The 19,396-nt window shown below is 49.2% G+C and overlaps 1 protein-coding gene across 2 annotated transcripts; it reads left to right on the top strand.

The window, feature by feature from the left end:
• The first annotated feature begins 9,026 nt into the window (after positions 1-9,026).
• On the top strand, positions 9,027-19,334 carry FDPS (farnesyl diphosphate synthase). Of its 2 annotated transcripts, none has more exons than XM_081256871.1 (10): positions 9,027-9,106; positions 10,258-10,420; positions 12,278-12,418; positions 16,615-16,695; positions 16,841-16,963; positions 17,318-17,406; positions 17,500-17,572; positions 18,258-18,335; positions 18,438-18,572; positions 19,076-19,334. In XM_081256871.1, exons 2-10 carry the CDS (start codon positions 10,280-10,282, stop codon positions 19,274-19,276), a joined length of 1,062 nt encoding a protein of 353 aa, XP_081112997.1. In that variant the 5' UTR covers positions 9,027-9,106; positions 10,258-10,279; the 3' UTR covers positions 19,277-19,334. The 2 variants fall into 2 exon arrangements, with proteins under 2 accessions (XP_081112997.1, XP_081112996.1); XM_081256870.1 differs by lacking the exon at positions 9,027-9,106 and adding an exon at positions 9,965-10,181.
• Positions 19,335-19,396: the final 62 nt, after the last annotated feature.

Here is a 19,396-nt window from a genome sequence, read left to right as displayed (position 1 = left end):
TTCACAATGTTGGGTAACCACTACTGTTTATTCCCAAAACTTTTTCATCCACTCAAACAGAAACACTATACCAATTAAACAGTAACTCCCCATTCTTCCCTCTCCCCAGTTCCTGGCAACGTCTATTCTATTTTCTGTCTCTGTGAATTTGACTACTCTAGGTACCTCATGTAAGTGGAATCATACAGTATTTTTTCTTTTGTGCCTGGCTTATTTTACTTAGCACAATGCCTTCAAGATTCATCCATGTGGTTTCATGTGTCAGAATTTCCTTCGTTTTCAAGGCTGAATAATATTCCATCATCTGTATATGCCACACGGTGTTTATCTATTCCTCTGTTGATGGACACTTGGGTTGTTGCTGCCTTTTGACTCTTGTGAACAATGCTGCTATGAGAACATGGGTGTATGGGCCCAGGTCTTTGCCTCCTCCTGGAGCTTTTTGTGAAGGCCTGTCCCATTTGGCCCAGCTCCCATGTTGCATGTGGGGCAGGGCAGAGGGCTCCACTCTGGGGAAAGGAGGGGTGAGTGGAAGAGTCATACACTGAGGTTTGGGGAGGAGGAGGTAGGGGGTGAGAACAGAACACGCTGCTCAACACCCACTAATGTGCCCCAGCACAGTCGTAGTAAAAGCCAAGGTCGTTACAAGACCCTGCTACCTCTCAATCCTCCTCCTCTTGTCCCTTTAATCCAGTCATACTGACCTCCTTGCTGTTTCTCAAACGAGGAAGGTCAACTCCTGCCTCAGAGAGGGCCGCTGCATTTGCAGGTCCCCCTCTATCTGTAGAGAATGCCCTTCCTCTAAGTAAGGAAGCAATACCTTGCTTATTAGTTCCTTCTGATTTCTTTCCATGTATCACCTTACCAGTGAGGCCTTCTCTGATCACTCCGTTTAACACTGCAATCTTCCCTTCCCTGCTTTGCTCTCCGTCCCGGCTAGACTTTTATACATTTCACTTGTAAAAAGTGCTCCCACCTCACCTAGAGGATCAGTTTCAGGAGGACAGGGATTTTGTCTGTTTTGTCCACTGCTACACTTCTAGTGCCAAGTAGGTGCTCAATAACTGTGAGTGGCGAATGAGGGGGCCCAGCTCTCTGTGTGACTCAACAGGGCCCAGCCCACCCCAGCCTCGCTCCTGGGCTGCAGACCCTCATATCCAACAGGCCCCCTCTCACCACTGTGGTGGGACCACACCCTACCGGTCAGCCCCCCTGCACCCCCACACCTTCTACTACAGCCGAGTCAACTTCTTTTCTATTCCTTACCCACACCCCATCCTGCACCGCTTCCTCAACTCTCTCTCTGCATCTCAGTGAAACTAGGAGACTCTCACCAGCCACATCTAACATCAGCCAACAAAACCTGTCAATTCCAAACATTTTCCAAATACACCCTCTCTCCATCCTCACTGCCAGGGACGGTGGGCTGCCTCCGCTCATCTATTGCCCAGACTTTTCCTGCCTGGGGTCTCCATCGCTGGTAGGTCCCCACCAGTGCAGCCAGAGTTGTCTGTCTAAAAATCAGTCTGATCAGCCTGCTGTGTTCAAGGACATTACCGACTCATCAGGGCATGTGAAAACCCTTTACTTTCTGGACCCAGATCATTTCTAGCCACATCGCCTCCCCTTCGCCACGCCTCAGCCCACTCCAGCATCCTTACACTCTCTCTCTCTCAGTGCCTTGCCTTTGCACACACAGTTCCCTACACGTTGCCTATTTTCTCTGCTAAACAGAATTCCTATTCAACCACCTAGATTTCACCTCCTCTCTGTCATCGTTAGGTGGGCTTTCTTGTCTCCTTCTTCCATTCAGCTAAATTTAAAACGCACATCAAGAGCTCCTAAAACCATTAGGTTTGGCCACTAAAAGTGGGGTAACCAGGCCTGTGTGTCTCCTGAGAGAATGCAACAGGAGTGAGTACATGCCTCAGAAGAATTCGGATTCTAATGAATCCTCCAACCTAACTACTAGTTTACAGGGAAGTAGAGGAAAGAGTTAAAACAAAGACTTGAGGATGCAATCAGCCCAATCCAGAATATAGGCAATTCTTCCAACAAATGACCCAGTTTCATCAACAATTAAATAGCATGAAAAAGGGGGGAAGGAGGAAGTGTTTATTGAAAAATGACTTAAGACACATACCAACCAAATGCAATGTGTAGACCTGATGTGGATTCTGATTTGAACAAAGCAATGGCAAAAGATGTTTTTGAGACAGTCCAGGAAATCTGAACATGGAACATGGACTGAACAGGAAATCTGAACATTGGGCCTTAGGTTACATTAAAGAATTGCCATTAATTTTGTTTGTTGTGTTAAAAATTCCTTATGTATTAGAGATACATCTTGAAGTGTTTATGGGTACAATAATATTGATGTTGGGGGTTTGATTTAAAATATTGCAGCAAAGAAAGGTGTAGTGGTTGGTACAGGGGAAGAAAAGGGAGGCAGTTGGATAAAATCAGATGGACAAAATGTTGGCAATTGTGAAATCTGGGTGACAATTGCATGGAGGCTTATTAGAATATTTCTCTACTTTTTGATGTATGTTATAAAAAACATCAAAATTAATTCCATGCAAATTTATTGTTGGGGCAGACCCTGTGTTATGCTCTGAGAGACAACGACAAAGATGTGTCCCTGTCCTGGAGAAGTTCCAAGCAGTGGAGAAGACAGACAAGAATTCAGGCTCTGACTGTATTTAGTGATCAGTTATGGTTGGGGTAAGCTCTGGGGCCACAAGAAGACAGAGAGGGATACCTAACCCATTGAGGGAAAGTCTCCTAGAGGACTCAGGTTGACTTTTGTAACAAGAGACCACAAACTAGGGGACTTCCCTGGTGGCGCAGTGGTTAAGACTCTGTGCTCCCAATGCAGGGGGCCCAGGTTCAATCCTTGGTCAGGGGACTAGATCCCACATGCATGCGGCAACTGAGTTTGAACGCCACACTAAAGGAGCCCATGTGCCTCAACTAAGGAGCTGCCGAGCTGCAACTAAGACACAGTGCAACTAAGTAAATAAATAAACAAAAACAAAACAAAACAGAGACCACAAACTACAATAGCTAAACCGGACACTGCCCTAATGGTCTGGGATGCAGCTGAAAGCTGGAGCATCTGCTGTCAACCACGTGAGGAAGAGGACCTGCCACAAACCTGTGAGATACATATTATCTCCATTTGAAGGAGGAGAAAAATGACATTCACGGAGTTTAGGTAATTAATTCCAAATCATACAACCAACAAGGACTGAAAGCAGGGTTTGAACCCAGGGCTGGCTGACTGCAAAGCTGTGTTCTTTCTGTGAGTACTTGAGGCTTCCTGGTGACTGGGGGAGGGGTGGCTCTGACACCTTCTCTCTTCCCAGGGTCCTAGTGTGTTTAGGAGACCTTGGCCTTTGCCCTGTTAAGTGTTTCCCAGTGGAGGTTAGGCTGGGACTAGGAGAGCCCAAGGGCTTTTGTCCTAGCCACCTAGCTAGACTGAGATCACACTGTCCCTGAGTTCCCCTGAGTTCTGTTAGGAAGGTCACTTCTGGGAAGTCCCAGACTGGAATGGGGACATGAGAGGCTTTAGTTCTGGGAGACATGGCCTCCCCCTCTATCAATCTTCTCTCCTTCAACCCCAGGTCTCATCCCCCATTTCCTGAACTTGGGGTTTGCAATGAGAGTGGATCAATAATTCATTGGATTGGGACTTCCCTGGTGGCGCGGTGGTTAAGAATCTGCCTGCCGATGCAGGGGACACGGGTTCGAGCCCTGGTCTGGGAAGATCCCACATGCTGTGGAGCAACTAAGCCCATGTGCCAAAACTACTGAGCCTGAGCTCTAGAGCCCGCGAGCCACAACTACTGAGCCCACGTGCCACAACAACTGAAGCCTGCACCCCTAGAGCCCGTGCTCCGCAACAATAGAAGCCACCACAGTGAGAAGCCTGCGCACCACAACGAACAGTAGCCCCTGCTCACCACAACTAGAGAAAGCCCACACGCAGCAACAAAGACCCAATGCAGCCAAAAAAAAAAAAAAAAAATTCCTTGGATTTGAACGGACTTGAATACTTATACAGACCTTTTCCTTAGTTTCCACTCTTGCTTCTCAACCCTGCTCTACGAGCTAATTAGGTAGGGGGCACACATTTATCCTTTGATCCATTAAAAACACAGGTCATTTAAATCACACTGGTATGTTCCATTTGCAATTTGGAGCCCACTCAGAGAGGTCACGTGGCTTGTTGAATTTCACCCAGCTGGTCATGGTGGAGTCAAGACTTGCACCCAGGTAGCACTTACGCCGGCCCAGGGAGTTTCATGTTAGCTGGGCAACAACAAGGAAGGCTGGAGCCTGAATTGGATTCCCTTCCTGGCCTGTTTCAATTGCTCTTCTCTCTGGGGGTGAGCTAGCTGGCAGCTGATACCTGACTCCCATCAGACCACAGAAGCAAACCAGGTGGATATTAAATGGGCCTTTCTCCAGGGGTTCTCACTCCTCCTTTGGCCCATTGCCTAGCAGGCCGCGCCCCTTCTCGAAGTGTCTTTGCTCAGCCTCCACAGGGCCCAGTGAGCCGCCTCCTTCTTCCTGGAAGCATCCCTTCCTTCCTGGATTGCTCTGGGCTTTCTGCTGCTCCTCTGCCTGTCCCTTATCTGTACCCTTTGTTAATTGTCCTCCCTCCCCACCCCACAAGGCGTGAGCTGAGCAGGAGAGCGGTGACCCAGGGTCTTGACGGGTAGGTGGTGAGGGAAGGAAGACATGACTCTGGGAAGGATCCACAGGTGCCTCGGAGGTGTCTCTGTAGAGGTGTGCAGACTTAAAGGCAGGCGAAACAGATTCTGGATGTGGCTGTGCCACTCTTGAGCTGGACAGCTTTGACCAAGGTCCTCACACCAAAGGGGAAATCTTACAGGTGAGAGTTCAATGAGATAAAATATATGTGAAAGTGCAGATTTCAAATGCCATTGACTTAATAGCTATGCCATAAATAGGGTGTTTGTAGAAAGAATAAAAAAAAGGAAGAATGCTTTGCATGTCTCAAATAACCAGGCTGCCCACTGGGAGCTGTCTCACCCTGGGTCTCTACTTTCTGGTGTTTTTTTTTTAATTAGCTTTTTGTTTGTTTTTGTGTTTTTGGCCACGCTGTGAGGCATGTGAGATCTTAGTCCCCAGTCAGGGATTGAAGCTGCGCCCCCTGCAGTGGAAGCGGGGAGTCTTAACCACTGGACTGCCAGGTAAGTCCCTGTTTTATTTTGTTTTGTTTTTGGTCTCCACATTTTTTAAAAAATTAATTAATTTATTTATTATTTACTTTTGGTTGTGTTGGGTCTTTATTGCTGTGTGCAGGCTTTCTTTAGTCGCATCAAGTGGGGGCTACTCTTCGTTGTGGTGCATGGGCTTCTCATTGCAGTGGCTTTTCGTTGCAGAGCGCGGGCTCTAGGCGCGCGGGCTCAGTAGCTGTGGCTCGCGGGCTCTGGAGCACAGGCTCAGTAGTTGTGGCGCATGGGCTTAGTTGCTCCACGACATGTGGGATCTTCCCGGAGCAGGGGTCCAACCAGTGTCCCCTGCACTGGCAGGCAGATTCTTTTTTTTTTTTTTTTTTCTTTTTGCCATATGCGGGCCTCTCACTGTTGTGGCCTCTCCCGTCGCGGAGCACAGGCTCCGGACGCGCAGGCTCAGCGGCCATGGCTCACGGGCCTAGCCTTTCCGAGGCATGTGGGATCTTCCCGGACTGGGGCACGAACCCGTGTCCCCTGCTTCGGCAGGCGGACTCTCAACCACTGCACCACCAGGGAAGTCCACATTCTCTCTCTCTCTTTTTTTTTTTCTTTTTTAAACCCCACATTTGTTTATTTATTTATTTTTGGCTGTGTTTGGTCTTCGTTTCTTTGCGAGGGCTTTCTCTAGTTGTGGCAAGCAGGGGCCACTCTTCATCACGGTGCGCGGGCCTCTCACTCTTGCGGCCTCTCTTGTTGTGGAGCACAGGCTCCAGACGCGCAGGCTCAGTAGTTGTGGCTCACGGGCCCAGTTGCTCCGCGGCATGTGGGATCTTCCCAGACCAGGGCTTGAACCCGTATCCCCTGCATTAGCAGGCAGATTCTCAACCACTGCGCCACCAGGGAAGCCCCAGTCCACATTCTTTTTGAAAATATTCTTTTCCATTATGGTTCGTCATAGGATACTGAATTTAGTTCTCTGTGCTATATTTAAGACCTTGTTGTTTATGCATTCTATATATAATAGTTTACATCTGCTAACCCCCACTCTTCTTCCCAACCCCCTCCCCCTTGGCATTGGTCTCCACTTTCTATCCATCCTCTTCCTGGGTGGGGGGTGGGGGTGTCCCTTCTAGGAGCTCCACCTGCTACAAAGTACAGCTCTAGGGAATTTTCCCTTAATGGCCTTATTTCATGGTGGAGTTGCAACAATCATATGGGTGTGCCTGGCCAGCTGCGTGGGGCTGAGAGGGGAAGGGTGGGATGATTTGGGGGTGGGGGGCATCATGGTATAGGATGGGGAAACTGGAGTGAGACTTTCCTTTTTTTCAGCCTTGTGTCTTTCCTTGAGGAGTCTCCTAGCACCCAAGGTTCTATTGACCTGATCTCTAATTTCCTTTGAGGTTCCTATTTTTTCCTTATGAATTCCTGTCCAAAGGTGGAGGCGGACCATCCTAGCAACCCAGCCTTGCCAAATGTTAGCAATGTCACACCCTCCTCACCCAGGTTGTAATTTACTATGTAATGATGTTTTCCTGGACCTCTCTCTAGTTCTACTCTAGGTAGGTGTAATAATTTTTTTATTGTCGTAAAATATACTTAACATAAAAATGACCATCTTAGGGCTTCCCTGGTGGCGCAGTAGTTGAGAGTCCACCTGCCAATGCAGGGGACATGGGTTCGTGCCCTGGTCCGGGAAGATCCCACATGCCACGGAGTGGCTGGGCCCGTGAGCCATGGCCGCTGAGCCTGTGCGTCTGGAGCTTGTGCTCCTCAATGGGAGAGGCCACAACAGTGAGAGGCCCGCGTATCACAAAAAAACCCCAAAAAACAAAAAAAAACATTTAAACCATTTTTTTAGTGTACAGCTAAGTGGTGTTAAGTGTATTCACACTGTTGTGCAACCATCACCACTACCCATTTGTAGAACTTTTAAAACCTTCTCAGAATGAAATGCTATACCCGTTAAACAATAATTTCCTATCCTTCCCTCTCCCCAGTTCCCGACAACCACTATTCTACTCTCTGTCTCTGCTCTAGGTACCTCATGTAAGTGGAATCATAGAGTATTTTTTCTTTTGTATCTGGTGTATTTCACTTAACACAGTGCCTTTGAGATTCATCCATGTGGTATCATGTGTCAGAATTTCCTTCCTTTTTTTTTTTTTTTTTTTTTTTTTTTTTGGTACGCGGGCCTCTCACTGTTGTGGCCTCTACAGGCTCTGGATGCGCAGGCTCAGCGGCCAGGGCTTACGGGCCTAGCCACTCCGCGGCATGTGGGATCCTCCCCTACCGGGGCACAAACCCGTGTCCCCTGCATCGGCAGGCAGACTCTCAACCACTGCGCCACCAGGGAAGCCCCCTTCCTTTTTAAGGCTGAATAATATTTCATTTTATGTATATACCACATGTTGTTTATCCATTCATCTGTTGATGGACACTTGGGTTGTTTCCACCTTTTGGCTGTTGTGAATAATGCTGCAATGAACATTGGTGTACAAGTTTGTTTTCTCTTGGGTATATACCTAGGAGGGGAATTGCTGGGTCATATAATAATTCTATGTTTAACATTTTGAGGAACCGTCAAATTGCTTTCCCCAGCGACTGCACCATTTTACAGTCTCACTAGCAGTGTATGGGGATTCCAAGTTCTCTATATCCTCACCAATGTTTGTTATTTTCAGGTTTTTTATTTTTTTTGTTTTTACTATAGCCATATTACTAAGTGTAAAGTGCTATCTCATTATGATTATGATTTGCATTTCCCTAATGACTAATGGTATTGAGAATCTTTTCATGTGCTTATTGGCCATTTGTGTATTTTTTTTTTGGAGAAGTGTCTACTCAAGTCCTTTGTCCATTTTCTAATTGGGTTGTTTGTATTTTTGTTGTGGAGTTCTTTATATATTCTGGATATTAAACTCTTATCAGATGTATGATTTGCAAATATTTTCTCCCATTCTGTAGGGTTTTTTTTCACTCCTGTGATAGTGTTCTTTGACGTACAAAAGATCTTAATTTCGATGAAGTCCAATTTATCTATTTGTTGTTGTTGTTGCTTATGCTTTTGGTGTCACATCTAAGAATCTATTGCCAAATCCAAGGTATGAAGGCTTACCATTATGTTTTCTTCTAAGCCTTTCATGGTTTTAGCTTTTATATTTACCCATGATGGGTGGGTAAGCAGTGTTGTGTGTGTGTGTGTAAGGGTAAAGTTTCTAGTTTCTGCTGAGTCTTATCTTTCTTGAGCACTTAAAGCACTTTATATACTTTATATCACAGTGTTATCCTCATGTAACACATGAGGGAAGATAGTCTCAAGGAAGTCAACTGAGGAGATAGTCTCCAGGAAGTCAACTGAGGCTCAGATAAGTTAAATGATTTGCCTAAGTTAGACAACCTGTAAGTGACCAAGCTGGTCCGGCTGGGTTTTTAGTAATGTGCCACTCAACTGCACAGGAAGATAATGAAAATTTAAGTGCATAGTAAAGGTGACAGCTCGGAGCTAGGGTGCAGGGAATTCCCAAACTGTTCCGCTTTCACCTCGGCTGCCTCCATCCTCGGCTGCCTCCATCCTCACCCCACCCTCCGCCCACTCCAGCTCCTCCTAACTTCCGGCCCTGAGTGCCGCCCTTCCATTGGCTGTTGGTTACAGGGCCTCATGCTCATACGAGGGGAAGCAGCCAATCAGTGTGTCTCGTCTCCGCCCAGCCAGCCAGCACCAGATCGCGTGGTCCTTGTCACTCCTATGGCATGTCGGGAATTGTAGTCTAATGAAGCATTTCTGCCTAGAGTGAAAGGAGATCGAGAACTACTGGTCCCAGGGAGCTGAGCGCCGAGCGGTCCGGCTTTTAGGAGTACCCAGCCAACAATCTGGAGCAGCAACTGGCGTCCAGGAACAGGTGAGAGAGGTCGAGGGCTGGCAGGGGTTAGAAACTCGGCCTTACCTCTGTAGCGATACTTTAAGGCACAGGAGGTTCAGTCTGTTGTGTTAGAGTTCCCCCGTTTTGGGGGTTGGTGGGACCGACTGACACTGTGGATGTGCAGAAACTCCTGAACTCTGCCATGTGCTTTCCTGGAACCCCACAGCATAACTGCACCCTGCTTTGCTCTTATGCTGCGAACCCTCCCCACCCACCCAGTGTTGCTCCGAGGCTGTCTGCGCAGTCCCAGTTCTGTATGGCTCAGGACGCCCAGTCCCAGAGCCCCAGGCTACATGTCCATAGCACCCAGGGGTTCCTCTTTCACTTCTCTTCTTGAGGCATCTCAGAGCCTGTGCTCCCCTCTCCCCGCCTACCAGGGGAGACCTGTGTTCTAGATTTGGCGCTGACACTCCCCACTCCCCAGGTATCTTCCTATCTCCTAGAGCCTCAGTTTGACCTCCATAAAATAGGGTGATTTAAGGGTCCTCCCAGCCCCCAGTCCTGAGGTCCTTTACTCTGGACTCTTCTATCATGTGCTCCAGAACTTGGGGGAAGAAGCGAAGAGTGTAGCAATTCCAGAGGCTCCCTGGAGGAGGCGTTGACGGTTTTTCAACCGGATAAAGTTAGGTGGCATTAAGTTCTAGCCGTCTTATTTTAAGTGTGATCATTTGAGTCTTGGTCACCCAGCCATACTATTTGTTCCCTGCGTTTCTTTCTGTAAACGTCCTCAAGCTCAGCCCAGAAGAGAGTGGGGCATTCTGGGTATGGAGGTAAAAGTTTGGAGGGTGACCCAGGGAGCTGACAACGTGCATCTGCCTTTGGTGCTTGCTCCTGCAGGGAGTGCTCGATGCCCCCTCCCTATGCCACCCCCCATGCTGCCCCTGTCCCGCTGGCTGAGATCTGTGGGGTTCTTCTTGCTGCCAGCCCCCTGCTGGGTGCCCCGGGAGAGGTGGCTGGGTTCCCTACGGCAGCCCTCCCTGGTGCATGGGTGCCCAGTCCTGGGGGCCTGGCACAGTGCCCGCTGCTGGTGCCAAGCATGGACAGAGGAGCCTCGGTGAGTTTGGCGGGGTGAGGGGCCTTGGGGAGGGGAGCAGCTGATTAGATTTCTGACTTGTCCTCCCTCTTGTCAGAGCATTTTACTCCTCCCTCAGAATGAATGGAGACCAGAAATTGGATGTTTATGCCCAAGAAAGGCAGGATTTCATCCAGCACTTCTCCCAGATTGTCAGGGTGCTGACTGAGGAGGACATTGGACACCCAGAGACGGGAGATGCTATTGCCCGACTCAAGGAGGTGAGGGGTTTACGACTTGAGAGAGTGAACCTTTGCACTCTCTGTGCATGTGTGGGATCCAGCTCTGGCTTTTGACAGGTATGGGAGCAGGCTTTTATCTGAGTGACTCTGGGTCCACTCTGGAGGGGCTGGGGCCTGGGCAGGTATATTTAGTCAGCTGATCAATCCTGCCTTGTGGTTCTGCTGAGCCAGCCAGACTGCTTTGTATGGGGGTGGAGGGCCTTGAACCTGTTAAGTCTTTAGTTTTGTTGAGAAAGGGAATTTGGTGTCCAGAAATCATAAGGTGCTACCTTGTCAGGGACCTGGGAGGAAGCAGTCTGAAGTGGGCCTGAGTGAAGCTAGTGTATCATCAGAAACCCCTGCTCTAGAACAGGAGCTACTGCTGGGATACTTAAGTTGCCTAATTCTTTTATTCTTTTGGAGTATCCAGTAATTCTTTTTGTAAATGCTGTATCATTTGTCTGAGAGGAACGAAGGAAAAGGATGTCTGTCTACACTGGGATGGAGATTAAAAGGGAAGTCTGCCCAGTGAATTAGATCTGGTTGACAGCAGGGCAGCAGAAGGCACAATGAGAGGCCCCAGCAGGAGGGGATGCCATTGGAGGAGTGGGGAGTGGGTTCCCCAACCTCGGTCCCCTCCAAGTTGTCCTCTGGCCAACTCTGTGGGTAGGGGACTTGCCTTTAATAAAGTGAAAGAGGCTTTTCATTTGCAGATAGGTTGAACTGTGGGTTGGAGGAGGTGGCTGAGAAAGGAGGAATGGGCTGTCAAGGGGAAGTTAGGAGAATTGGGGACGGGGTGAAGGAGAGACGTGAGCACGTCAGCCATTCCCATAGTGAAACCTCTAGGTGGTGTTTCGGGGGGCTCTGAGGAGCTCCAGTTCTTTATGTCTCAGCGCAGAAAGAATTCAGCAAGAGGCAAAGTGATAGAAAAGAAGTGATTTATTAGAATAGAATGCTTGTGAGGCTTACAAGCCAGTGGGTGAGAGGGTGCTGCACCCCAAGAACTTCGTGGGCTACAGTTTTATAATCAAAGGAAAAGTGGGGAGGAGGACAAGACCACCTTCTTCCTCATTCTTGAGTAGATGTCACGCTTTCATCATCACCTCCTCCTCCGGGTTGGGCAGGGGAGTTTTCTTGTCCCTACATGTTTAAGCCAGGACTGTTGTGGCACTATGGAACAATTATTTCAGGTCTCAGTACAATGAGGGTCTTTTACACTGAAATGTCGCCTTTCCATAAATTGTTTTTTGTGTGTGCAGAGAGCATGTTCTAGGGGTCATTAACTTACTGAACTCACTGGGCAGGATGTGGGTCTCATGCCACCATTGTTTTATTGTTTTGGGGCATATCTTATGCTCTGTTGCATGGTTTTGTTGCTAAGCAGGCCTGCTTGGTTTTGTGGTTAAGCAAACCTGCTTTCTTCAGTGATCATTGACTTACAGGGGTCTCCCATACTTTTTTTCTTTCCTTACAGTCCCCTAGTGGGATTAACTATTTAATCACCTACTTTGTCCTTTTACTCTGTCCCTATCAGTAGCACGTACAGAGTTTTCGCCCAGTTCAAGCCCTGTCCTGGGTTTGGGAGCAGATTTTAATCTCCAGTGTGGAGCCTTTAAGTGTACTGAAGAAGACAATGCAGAGAGAGCCTGGGGACTGGAGAACTTCTAGCTGTGCTCCAAGATTTGGGAAGAAGCCAAGAGAATAGCAATTCCAGAGGCTGCCTGAAGGAGGGGTCGGGGTCGAGGTCAAGGAGGAAAAAGTTAGGTCTCCTGGTTGGAAGTGGGAAAGGGCAAGGAGAACTCTCAGAATAGCTGCTCTGTAAACCCTGATGCCTTGTCCCTCTGCCCTTGCCCCCAGGTCCTGGAGTACAATGCCGTCGGAGGCAAGTACCATCGGGGTTTGACAGTGCTGGTAGCGTTCCGGGAGCTGGTGGAGCCCAGAAAGCAGGATGCTGATAGTCTCCGGCGGGCCCTGACCGTGGGCTGGTGTGTGGAACTGGTAAGAGGGAGGGGGAGGGGCAGGAGAAGATGAGGTTTACTAGAGTGGGGTACCCTGGGTAGGATGGGGTGGGGCAAGGAGGGATGGGCCTGAAACTTGGTTTCTTGGTTGTTTGGGTTTCTGTGCCTCTAGTGTGCTGCAGCTGGACTTAGTGAATTACTCCAAGGGTTAACAAATGTGGGGAAACTCTTTTGCCAGTAGGTACACATTTCATCTGTAGACTTGCTGTGGGCCAGGGCCTTGGAACTGGCCATAAAGTTGTCAACTCTTTTCTCTGAGCAGAGGACAGCCACAGAAGTAAGATAGTTCTTCTAGAAGGTTATTCTGTGGCAAAGATTGAAAACTGGAAGCCCATTGGTAGTGTTCGAAAATATTTTCAAATTAAGTTCCCTAAATCTAACAAAGAAGAGATTTCACATAAAACACCAGATTTCTAGCATTACTTGGAAAATTGCTAGATCTGGGTCCAGAGTCCCATGTAGCAACAGTTGGCTGAAGTTGAACTGAGGCCACTTTCCCAAGACGGGACACGTGTGGGTCTGTCTTTATCTTGCTCCAATCCCCACATCTTCCTGTCTCCAAGCTCACTTGGCCCTTGAAGGTGTATGGTTTGCTGGCCTGGCCTAAAGTCTTCATTAGCGACAGGGGGATCAGGTTCTGGGGGCGGCGGTGCCAGGCCCTGAGGAGGGGGCCAGCGAGCCCAGGAGGGAAGACGCTCAGGGCTTGGCGAAGGACAGGTGATTCTGGCCTGCGGAGAGGAGCAGCTGGCCCGAGGGAGGACATGACGAGCTGAGTCAGCCACACCGCATTCTCGGTATGAGCAGATCAGGCGGAGCTGTCTGTCCTGCAGGTGTTGGAAATTCCAATCTGGAACCTGTAAGAGAGATGGGGCTGGAGAATAGGGATTTGCCTCCAAGGAGGTAGAAGGACGATGGCCTCACTGTGGATGGGTCCCCTGGTGAAGGGCCCCTGGTGCCCTTCTAGGGATCGGGAGGGGCCGAGGAGCCCGTAAACACAGAGGACACAGAGGGCGGGCAAGGAGGGAAGGGCAGGAGGAGAGGGGCAGAGCTGTGGGGCGTAGGGAGGCGAGAGCGCGAGGGGCCAACAGCTCACCTGGTAGAATCAGATGCTGTTAACCTCAGCCGCACTGGGTGCACCTGGGGGTGTTTTTCTCTTTTTCTTTTGGCTGTGCCATGAGGCTTGCGGGATCTTAGTTCCCTGACCACGGATTGACCCCTGGACCCTGGCAGTGAAAGCCCTGAGTCCTAACCACTGGACGACCAGGGAACTCCCCCATGTTTTCTTTTTTTAAAAAATTAATTAATGAATTAATTTTTGGCTGTGTTGGGTCTTCCTTGCTGCGCGCGGGCTTTCTCTAGTTGCGGCGAGCGGGGGCTGCTGTTCGTTGCGGTGCGGGGGCTTCTCACTGCGGTGGCTTCTCTTGTTGCAGAGAACGGGCTCTAGGCGCGAGGGCTTCAGTAGTTGTGGCACGTGGGCTCACGGGCTCACGTAGTTGTGGCTTGCAGGCTCTAGAGCACAGGCTCAGTAGTTGTAGCACACAGGCTTAGTTCCTCTGCGGCATGTGGGATCTTCCTGGACCAGGGCTCGAACCTGTGTGCCCTGCATTGGCAGGCGGATTCTTAACCACTGCGCCACCAGGGAAGTCCCCCCCGCCGCCCCGCCCCGCCCCGTGTTTTCTTAAATGCAGCTGTACTGCTCTCACTTCCCCAGGATTCCATTTGAGCCGTCCACCATTGTTTTGGATGATTTTTATTATAATTTCTGCCTCTATCTTCCTTTCACTTCTACCTCATCTCCTTCAATCTCTTATTCTTCTGCTTCAGCATTTACTTCCTAAAAATGAGGACATTCGCCTGTGTAACCACACCACTGTTGTCACGTCTTTGTCTGGGCTGCTACAACAAATACCACAGGCTGGGTGACTTAGAAACAACAGAAGTTTATATCTCACAGCTCTGAAGGCTGGGAGGTCCAAGATCAAGGCACCAGCACGGTCGGCTGAGGGCTTTCTTCCTGTTTCATAGCCAGCATCTCCTTGCTGTGTCCTCAGGTGGAAGGGACAAGGGAGCTCTGTGGGGTCTCTTTCATAACGGCACTAATCCCTTTCATGAGGCTTCCACTCTCATGACCTAAGCACCTCCCAAGGGGCCCACCTTCTAATACCATCATCTTTGAAGGTTAGGATTTCAACATACGAATTTTGGTGGGGGACACATCCAGATCATAGCAACATCCAAGATATTTAACATTGGTGCTAAAATATTATCTAATGTATATTCCATATTTAAATACTTGTAAATCCCCCCCAATTGTCCACTATAGGGTTTTTTTTTCTTTTTTTTTTTTTTTTTAACATCCAGGATCCAAGCAGGAGTAATGTATCGCATTTGGTAGTTCTTCTGCAATCTTTAGAATACTTCCTCTATCACAATTGACTTTTTTTAAAGTCCAAGCCAGTTATTTGGTAGAGTATCTCACAATCCAATCTGATTAATATCATGAGGAAATAATCAGGGTAAACATTTTGGTAAGGATGCTACACAGGTAATGTGGTATATTTCCTGTTACTTCCCACTATAGTACATACCTGGGAAGATGACTAAAAAAACTCAACCCAGTACTGTGGTACCATCCCTATAGATTTAAAGTTCTAACAAATAGAAAGTGCAGTTGCGGGGCAGAGAAGATTGAGGGAGGCCACAGAATGAACGCCCTTTGGAGACAATCTTGGTTGAGTGGCGCTGGTTGAAACCAGGTGGCCCTTGTAATCACTCAGGGGAGGCAGCGGACCTGTGGCTTCAGGGGAACAATGCCACTCCAAATAAACACATTGTAAATAAAACATGTGCCCCCAATGTGGAAAACCCAGGTCCCACCCCAGGGCGAAGTCAGAGGTCAAGGTGCAGATGGATGCCTCTTCCCCAGGGACTTCGCCTGGAACAAGAGCAGCGATCGCCATAACCCTTTCTGCAATGCCCACACATGAGCTGGTGGGTAGTGTTGGGCACTTCCTCTGAGCAATGCAGATCCACTAGAGCACATACAGGGATCAGGGTGGGGTGAAGGTTTAAAAACTATATCTTTGGGGAATTCCTGGTGGTCCAGTGGTTAGGACTCGGCGCTTTCACTGCTGAGGGCCCAGGTTCAGTCCCTGGTCAGGGAACTAAGATCCCGCGAGCCGCATGGTACAGCCAAAAAAACCAGAAAAAACAAAACCCATGTCTTCAAAAGCTGTTTGAAGGAGCCGGAATGTGTAGCCTGACTGCAAGAAGTATCCTGGGGGACGTTACAGTGCTTCATTCTCTCATTTATTTCTTAGACAAACATTTATGACACACCCACTCTGGGACCATGCTGTGCTGGGCTCTGGGAGTGCCAGGGGGACAAACACATTGCCCTGCCTCCAAGGAGTTCACAGTCCTTTGGGGAACCAGCACGTTTGGGTACCTTCAAGTAGGCTGGCACTCAGAAGAGTAAGCCCTTTGATGATGTTTAAGACCCATGGGTGAAAGTTACCAGAAGTCAGACTTCAGTTCCATCCTATTAGACCTGCGCTCCCAAATGAGCTCCCTGAGGTGGGGTTTTGTTTCTGGTCACTGGAGTAGGTAAGCAGAGTGCCCGGGGAGGACACAGGAACAGGCTTTTTTGTTCCAGAAGTCATGTAAAGTCAAATTGCGTGAAGAAATCTTACCTGAAGCATTCACTGAAGTTTTTGGCAAGAGAGTACAGTATATGAAGATGTTTCATCATCCCCCTGATACCAGGGATTGTCTAGGGCTGCTTGTCTGGAGATGTCAGAGATCTGTTGTGTCTCTTACTTTGAAAACAAGGGAGTTTTTGTCCCTTTTTATAGTTGGGAAGCCTGAGCCAAAGAAGTCATGTAACTTTCCAAAGTCCCACAGCACAGATGAAAAGTCCTTGGTGGACTTCCCTGGTGGTTCAGTGGTTAAGATTCCACGCTCCCAGTGCAGGGGCACGGGTTCAGTCCCTGGTTGGTGAACTAAGATACCACATGCCACATAGTGTGGCAAAAAAAAAAAAAAAAAAGTCCTCAGCCTCCTCATCCTGACCTTCCTTACCAGCTCAGTGATTCTCAAAAGCAGCAGCTCTGTTTCTGGTAGAAGGAACAGTAATAAGGAGCCCTGGGGCTCTTATTCCACTTTTCATTCTCCTAGCTCCAAGCCTTCTTCGTGGTGTCAGATGACATCATGGATTCATCCCTCACCCGACGGGGCCAAATCTGCTGGTATCAGAAGGTAAAGTGGGCGGGAAGGTAGCGGTGGGCATGGGAACAGGCCACAGAGATGGTCACGTGGAGCCTATGGAGGTGTTCAGAGTTACAGGTTCTTGGTATGAGTCTAGGCCAAAGACTGATTGCTTGTTTTTCTGTGTCCTTGACAGCCAGGCATAGGTTTGGATGCAATCAATGATGCTTTCCTTCTGGAAGCATGTGTCTACCGCCTGCTGAAGTTCTACTGCCGGGAGCAGCCCTATTATATGAACCTGATTGAGCTCTTCCTGCAGGTGTGCTGCAGACCAGGGCTCAGTGCCCAGAGGCTGCCCATAGTAGCCTTGGCCTCTGTAGGACATTCTCGTCTAGCTTGTTTCGGGACACAGGAGATACCTCGGTTTGCCTGGATGGGGAAGGGAATTGGGGAGGGTGGTGGTGATGAGGGGCTTTTGTGTCTCTGTGACTGAGGAGTGGTAAGGGACTGTGTGTGTGTGACTGGATGGGCCTTGAGCCTTGGGCCCCTCTCTCCCTCCTGCTGTCTTTCTGACCGCCCAGTTGTCAACTGGTATGGGATGTAGGGCCCAAGATTTCAGGGTTCTCCAGCCCTGGAGAAAGCCCAGGTCATGGGCCATTTTCCTCTTCCTTAGAGTTCTTATCAGACTGAGATTGGACAGACCCTGGACCTCATCACAGCCCCCCAGGGCAATGTAGATCTTGGCAGATTCACTGAAAAGAGGTGAGGGACAACGGGAACCATATCTGGACAGTGAGGGAGGGCTGGGGCGGGGGCATCATCCTTCTGAGGAGTTTATCTTCTCCCCGTACTCAGGTACAAATCTATTGTCAAGTACAAGACAGCTTTCTACTCCTTTTACCTTCCTGTAGCTGCTGCTATGTATATGGTGAGTGAGCCTCCCCACCCTCGCTGCCCTGCGCATGTGGGCTTTTGGATAGGAGGCCACAGGGCAGACAACTTTGGACAATCTGGTGCCCCCACTGAATGGCTGTGTGATCTTGAGCAAGTTACTTAATCTCTCTGAGTCTGTTTCCTCAGCTGTAAGATGAGGATAAAAATCCCCACCCCTGGGACTATTGTAAAAATTAACTGAGTGGTTAATATGAATGTGGATGGCCCATCAAGGGGGAACAATAAATCCTCCATCTGCATACAGATAGGAGTGGGGAGGATATAATTCAGGCTGAGAGGGAGGAGACTGGATTCGGGATTAACTGTCTATGCTGACCTTCTTCAAGTTTCCTTTTCATCCTGAAAGAATTTGGAAATGGCAAAAAGATTAGGAAGAAGGATCAGAGTGACTCAGGGACTGAGCCTTGTGAGAGAAGAGACAGTCTGAGGGCCTCCAGAATGGACTCACCTCTGCTATGACTCACAGGAAGACCTAGCTAAAATAAGTAGGATAGGGGCTGGACCATCAGTCAGGACTTCCCAGATCAGGGAAGCCAGGGATGTCTGAAAGGAGAGGAGAGATTTGGGGGCTGCACTGGGGCAAGACCTTGTGGAATGAAGCGGCCAGGAAGATGAAGGCACCTCTGGTGTATGGCTTGTTAATCCCCTTTTCACTGTAGGCGGGCATTGATGGGGAGAAGGAGCATGCCAATGCCAAGAAGATCCTGCTGGAGATGGGAGAGTTCTTTCAGATTCAGGTAGGAAGGCATGAGGCACTGGCAGAGAAAAGGCTCCACCTTTCCCCCTTCCCTGCCTTGGAGCCTCTTCATTCCTCCTTTTCTGCACCCGCCCCCACCCAGGATGATTTCCTTGATCTCTTTGGGGATCCCAGTGTGACGGGCAAGATCGGCACTGACATCCAGGACAACAAGTGCAGCTGGCTGGTGGTTCAGTGTCTGCAACGGGCCTCTCCGGAACAGCGCCAGATCCTGCAGGTGCCTGAGAGAGGGCTGTGGATCCCTGAGCTGCTGAAAAAGGGAATAGAGAATTGGTTCTTCAGTGAGGATGATTTTGCCCCCCACCAGAGGACGTTTGGCAGTGTCAGGAGACATTTTTTTGTTGCCATAACTTGGTGTGTGTGCACGTGCCTCAGGTCTCTCTAGTGGGTAGAGGCCAGAGATGCTGCCAAACATCTTACAATGCATACAGTAGCTTTCCACACAAAGTATTATCCAGCCCCAAATTTCAAATGTGCCAAGGGTTGAGAAAACCTGGGCTAGAGGAAACTGAGGCCTGAGCCACTATCTGAGCATTTGGGATGGGGAGGGGGAGGGGGAGGTTCAAGATCTTAGATACTAAGAGACACTTGAAACTGGAGGCAGGAATGGAGTGAATGGCATTGGAGATGTTCTGGATTTTCTGGATGGGGGAAGGAGAGGGGACCTGGAGGTGCTGGGGGGAGATTAATAAGCCCATTTTCCTGCCCCCAATCCTTCAGGAGAACTATGGGCAGAATGAGGCCGAGAAGGTGGCCCGGGTAAAGGCGCTATACGAAGAGATGAATCTTCGGGCTGTGTTCACGCAGTACGAGGAACACAGTTACAGCCGCATTATGGGTCTCATTGAGCAGTATGCTGCGCCCCTGCCCCCAGCCATCTTCCTGGGGCTAGCAAACAAGATCTACAAGCGGAAAAAGTGACTCAGAGACTGTGAAGGTGGAGAGGGGAGGCTCTCAATAAATTGTCGTCTAACCTGTGGTTCTTCTGTTCCTGCTTGTGCCAGCCAGGGGCGCAGCTCTGTCTAGAATGGGCAGGGTGGG

The sequence above is a fragment of the Mesoplodon bidens genome (genome assembly GCF_964165515.1).
Source record: "Mesoplodon bidens genome assembly, chromosome: 2".
Taxonomy (NCBI): domain Eukaryota; kingdom Metazoa; phylum Chordata; class Mammalia; order Artiodactyla; family Ziphiidae; genus Mesoplodon; species Mesoplodon bidens.
This window is presented reverse-complemented; position numbering and strand designations above follow the sequence as displayed.

Bases quoted from the DNA above. Each gene is read 5' to 3' on its own strand.
- FDPS (XM_081256870.1), top strand. From the start codon at position 9,988: ATGCCACCCCCCATGCTGCCCCTGTCCCGCTGGCTGAGATCTGTGGGG. The intron at 10,421-12,277 runs GTGAGGGGTTTA...CCTTGCCCCCAG, and splicing joins CTATTGCCCGACTCAAGGAG to GTCCTGGAGTACAATGCCGT. The intron at 17,407-17,499 runs GTGAGGGACAAC...CCCCGTACTCAG, and splicing joins GGCAGATTCACTGAAAAGAG to GTACAAATCTATTGTCAAGT.